The following is a 5,694-nucleotide window of genomic DNA, read 5'->3' on the forward strand; positions in this document are numbered from 1 at the left end:
TTTAAATATAATTTTGATTTTTTATTTAATTTTGATAAATAAAAAAAAAATTATTTTATTTATTATAAAAATAAAAAAATTAATAATATATTAAAAAAAGATATATATATAAAATTAATAGATAATACATATAAAAAACATATAATATTAAAAAAAAATTCATAAAGGTATATTTATTAATATTAAAAGTATATTTCTTAAAAAATAAAATTAATTTTTTAATAATTTAATAATATAAGATAATTTAGAAAAATTAAAACAAAAAATTATATATATATATAAATATTATATATATATATAAATATTTATATATAATTTATAATATATAATATATAAATTAAATAATATTTATATTTATATAAATATTTTAATTAATATATAAATTTTTATTATTTAGAACAATATATAAATCAAATGTTATATAATAATAATATGTCTTAATATATATGTATATATAAATAACTATATAGATATATAATATTCAATCAACATCTTCCATAGCATTAGTACCTTATTATTCAGTATTATTATTATTAGCATCTTTAACTAGTCCTGGATCTTCTTCTAATTCCATTTTATCATCAATTGATAATCCTAACTTAATCATTCTATGTATTCTATTAGCAAAATGGGTAGGTTCGTCTAATGAAAATCCTGATACCAATAAAGAAGTATCAAAAAGCAACCAAATCAAATCTTTGACTGTTTTATCTGCTTTATCTTTATCTGATCTACTTTTAAGTTCTTAAATAATTGCATTATCTGGATTAATTTCCATAGTTTTTTTTGAAACCATATAAGTAGACTAAGAAGCATCTCTTAAAGCTTAGGCTTTCATTATTCTTTCCATGTTAGCAGACCATCCATATTCTCCTGTAACTAAAACACAAGGAGATTCATCTAGTCTTTAACCAACAGTTACCTTTTCGATTTTATCTCCTAATGTTTCTTTTATTAATTTACATAAAGGCTCAAAAGAAGCTTTTTTTTCTTCGAATTTTTTCTTTTCATCTTCAGTTTACTCTAATTCAAGGCCTTCTTTGGTACAATTCTTGAGCTTTTTTCCATCGAATTCTTTTAATTATTAAATCACATATTCGTCTATAGGATCGATCATATAAAGGACTTCATAACCTCTTTTTTTCAATGATTCAACAAATGGAGACTAAGATACAGCTTATTTAGTTTCACCAGTAATAAAATATATGTCTTTTTAACCTTCTTTCATTCTACTCACATAGTCTTTTAATGTAATCATTTCTTCAGTGCTTTTAGATGAATAAAATCTTATAAATTCTGATAATTTTGCTCTATTAGCAGAATCTTCGTGAATTCCTAATTTTAAGTTTTTAGAAAATTATTCATAGAATTTTTTATATTCTTCATTGTTTTCTGAGATTTCTTAAATCATTTCAAGGCATTTTTTTACTATGTTTTTTTTTATAACTTTCAGTATTTTATTGTGTTGGAGGAATTCTCGCGAAATATTCAATGGTAAATCTTCAGAATCTACCACACCTCGTACAAAATTTAAGTACTCGGGTATTATGTCTTCACAATCGTCCATTATAAAGACTCTTCGGACATATAATTTGATATTATTCTTCTTTTTTTAGTCTCAAAAAGATCAAAAGGAGCTCTTTTGGGTATAAAAAGGATAGATTTGAATTCTAATTATCCTTCTACTGAGAATTATTTAACAGCTAAATGATCTTCCCAGTCATTTGTAAGGGATTTATAGAAAGAAGCATATTCTTCTTTTTAATTTCTTCTGGTTTCCTCATCCATAAAGGTTTATTTTTATTTTATTCTTCAAATTCGCTGTGTATTTGTTTTACTTTTTTCTTTTTTTAGGTTTTTTTTCATCTTTTTCTTCCTATATTTAAGGCTCATTATCATCACCTTTTTTTTCGGTTTCTTTTCCTGTTTCATCCTCATCTTCAGAAATTTCCTTTTCTTCAGTTTTTTCGACATAAAGTTCTATTGGGAACGAGATAAATTCTGAATGTTTTTTTATTAAATCTTTAATTCTTCGTTCTTCCAAAAATTCTAAATTGTCATTTTTCATATATAAAATTATCTTAGTCCCTCTAGTTAGTTTCTCAGGGTTTTAATCATCACAAACTACAGCAAAAGTACCACCAGCGGAAGATTCCCATCTCCATTAATGTTCATCTTCATTTGATTTGGAAATCACTTCGACTTTTTCAGCTACTAAATATGCAGAATAGAATCCTACACCAAATTATCCAATCATAGATATATCAGCACCTGAAGATAGAGCTTCCATAAATGCTTTTGTACCTGATTTAGCAATTGTACCAAGGTTGTTGATTAGTTCTTTTTTCGTCATACCGATTCCGGTGTCCCAAATTGTTAAGGTGTTGTTTTATTTATCAGGGATTATTCGAATACGAAAATTCGGTTCAAGGTCAAGACGGGCATTTTCGGAGTCAGTTATTGATTTGTAGCGAATTTTGTCTAATGCATCAGAGCAATTTGATATTAATTCTCGTAAAAATATCTCTTTGTTAGTATAGAAAGTGTTAATTATTAAGCCCATTAATTGTTAGATGTCGGCTTCGAATGCAAAGTGTTCGGGTTCTTAAGTAGTCATTTTTAGATTAATTTTTTTTTTTTTTTTTAGAATATTTTTTTTTTTTTTTTTTTTTTTTAGTGTGGTTTTAATTTTTTTTATAGTTAAAATTATTAATAATGTTTTAAATATTTTTCTTTTTTTCTATTTTTCTTTTATTATTATATATATAATTATATTTATTATAATTTTTTTATTTATTCTTTTTTTTCTTTTTAGAAAAAATTAATTTTTTTAATTATATATAAAATTAATTTTTTATTATATTAAAACTTATTCTTTTTTTCTATTTTTTATATTTTCAAAATTTTATAAATTTATTAAAATGTATCAAAATTTATTATAAAAATATTAGATATAAAATATAATATTTAATTTAATAATTATTTAAATAATCATATTATAACGTTTATAATTGTTTTGTTATAATAACATATATTTAATAATAATAAATGAATATTAATAAAACATATTATAAAATTAATAGTTTTATATTTTTTAATTATATTATTAATAAAAAGAAAATATTATTATTTTTTATTTTAGAATTATTTATTATTATTTCTTATTTTATTATTATTAATATGATTGCTTCATTCGTCTTAAGAAGAACTATAAAAAGGTTATTATTATATTTTTTTATAGAAAATATTTAAAGATACTTTAAAAAATATGTAGCTGTATAAAAAATATTGAAATATTTAATATTTTTATAAGAAAATTTAGTTACATCTTAAAAATAAACTTGAAATTTATATTTTAAAATTTTTATAAAATAAAATAGTAACTTTATTTTTCAATAATTGTATTTCTACAACACTAATTTTAAATAATATTGTTTTTATAACATTCATTAATTTTTAAATTATTTTTTAAAAACACTAGTTTTTTATAATACGTAATTAAATAATTTGTGAATTAGCTAAAAAAGAATTAGTTTTTTTATTAATTAAATTAATATTAATTTAAATAAATAAGTTATATAAATTTGATACTAAAATATTATTATAATTAAAAAAAATACATTCATTTTTTATTGAAGAAAGACGTTATTTTGCTACCAATATCCTATTTTAATATAAATATAAATTAAAATGAATATAAAGCAGTTTATATATATTTTATGATTTTTAAATAAAAGAATAGTTATAAAAAAAAACTATAAATTAGATTTTTTGATTACCTTTACAACTTTTTCAGTTTTATCTTTAACTTCTCCAACTTTCTTACCAACTTCAATTATATTATCTTAGAATTTATCTAGTTTTTCTTAAATTTTTTTTAATTATAATTCCTTTTTATTTTATTAAAAAATTAAATTAAATATATATATTAACTATATATAAGATATTTTTTTAAAAAATATCGAATATACATCTTGCTCTATTTTATATTTTTCATATTCTTTTTATCTTCTTAAAGCCTCTCTGTTTATTTCTCTTATATATTCCGGACTGAATTTGTTTCTTCTAATATTTTTATAATTATAATCATCAAAATAAGAATCGAATTAATCGCTTTATTATTATTATTATTATTATTATTATTATTATTATTATTAGAAATATTGCCTTTCCTATTCTTATTAAACTTACGAATTATATCTTTATCTAGAATAATATTGTTATTTTTATTACTATTAATAATATTATTCACTTTATTAATATCTTTAACTTTAGTTTCTTTATATATTTTAAAAAAAATTATTAAATTCTTTTTCATCAAAAAAGTATTAATGATTTTATTAATATCTTTATTAATTTCCATAATTATATTTTTGCTAATTTTACTTTTCCTACTATCTATTTTAAAAATTTTAGGCTTCCCAATAATATTAAAATTTATCATCACTAACTTTTTATTACTTTTAATTTTATTAATAATTATTATATTGTTAATTTTATTAATATTCTTATTACTTATATCTTTCATATTATTACTCGAAATTGCCTTTTTAGAAAATAACTTAATCATATTCGAATTTTTTCTATTCATCGCTTAATATTTAATATGCTTCGTTTATTTCTTTAAATTTTTCAAGAGATGATGGATTTTAGTCTGGATGAAATTTTTTAGCGAGTCTAAAAAATTATTTTTTAATTTAGTCTGCTGTAGAATTATATGGTATTTCTAAAACTTTATAATAATCTTTTTTATTATCATATTTGCTAAAATAATCAATTTTAATAGAGTTTAATTTTAATATTAACTTTAATTATGTTTTTTAATGTATAAACATTTTTTATATAAAAATGTTTATTTATTTAAATAAAAAATCAATTTTTATTTAAGGTAATTTAAAAATATTTATATATTTTTAATTTATAATAAATGTATTTACATTAATTTTATTCTATATATAAATATATATAAATACATATATTAATATATATATATATTAATTTTAATTTATTTTTTTAAATAATTTATTATATTATTATATTAAATATTTGTTTTATATTCTTTCATTTTCATTAAATATGTTATTATAATAAATTTTAGAATATATTATTTAAATATTTAATAAATAATATATTTTACAAATTTATTCATTTTGTATTCACGATAATAATATATTTAGTATTGGAAATTAAATAATGAATTTTTTTTACATTACTTAGTGGATATTAGATATTATTTCATAATATAAATTATAATTTTAATTTTTAAACATATTTTTTTACATCATTACAATATATTTATTAATCATTATTTCAAATAATTATATTTATAATCCATTTATATTGTTAATAATTTATTTATTTTTATTTTTAAGAAATACAAAAATTATACGAAATCAATTTTTAAAAATATTAGTTATTTTGAATCTAAAAGATAAACATATTATATAAAATAAAAGCTAAATATATATATATATATATAAATAAGACTAATTATATTACTTATTTATAATAAAAAATAATAAATATAATAAATTATTATCAAAAATACATAACTGTATATAATCTTTATTTACTTAAATTTACTTTAGAACATTAAATCATATGTTTATTTATAATAAAAATAATCAAAAAATAAAATATATTAATATAAAAATAAAAAAATATATTTAAATTAATAAATAATAAATATATATA

General features: G+C 17.5%; 2 protein-coding genes across 2 annotated transcripts, besides 10 other annotated features; both read right to left on the bottom strand. All coding sequences in view use genetic code 6, as the record gives it.

The window, feature by feature from the left end:
• The first annotated feature begins 21 nt into the window (after positions 1-21).
• Positions 22-82: a microsatellite.
• Positions 76-120: a microsatellite.
• Positions 121-267: 147 nt separating this feature from the next.
• Positions 268-336: a microsatellite.
• Positions 268-366: a microsatellite.
• A 115-nt stretch (positions 367-481) lies between these two features.
• Positions 482-1,567, bottom strand: IMG5_122190 (hypothetical protein; the record flags this gene model as incomplete). The annotated part of the gene is made up of 1 exon (XM_004032401.1): positions 482-1,567. The coding sequence occupies one exon, from the start codon at positions 1,565-1,567 to the stop codon at positions 482-484; it is 1,086 nt and encodes a 361-aa protein (XP_004032449.1).
• A 213-nt stretch (positions 1,568-1,780) lies between these two features.
• On the bottom strand, positions 1,781-2,617 carry IMG5_122200 (hypothetical protein; the record flags this gene model as incomplete). The annotated part of the gene is made up of 1 exon (XM_004032402.1): positions 1,781-2,617. One exon carries the CDS (start codon positions 2,615-2,617, stop codon positions 1,781-1,783), a length of 837 nt encoding a protein of 278 aa, XP_004032450.1.
• Positions 2,617-2,669: a microsatellite.
• Positions 2,625-2,696: a microsatellite.
• A 121-nt stretch (positions 2,697-2,817) lies between these two features.
• Positions 2,818-2,868: a microsatellite.
• A 671-nt stretch (positions 2,869-3,539) lies between these two features.
• Positions 3,540-3,572: a microsatellite.
• Positions 3,573-4,115: 543 nt separating this feature from the next.
• Positions 4,116-4,157: a microsatellite.
• A 793-nt stretch (positions 4,158-4,950) lies between these two features.
• Positions 4,951-4,995: a microsatellite.
• The last annotated feature ends 699 nt before the right edge of the window (positions 4,996-5,694 follow it).

The sequence above is a fragment of the Ichthyophthirius multifiliis genome (assembly GCF_000220395.1).
Source record: "Ichthyophthirius multifiliis unplaced genomic scaffold scaff_1120509250972, whole genome shotgun sequence".
In the NCBI taxonomy this organism is placed as follows: domain Eukaryota; phylum Ciliophora; class Oligohymenophorea; order Hymenostomatida; genus Ichthyophthirius; species Ichthyophthirius multifiliis.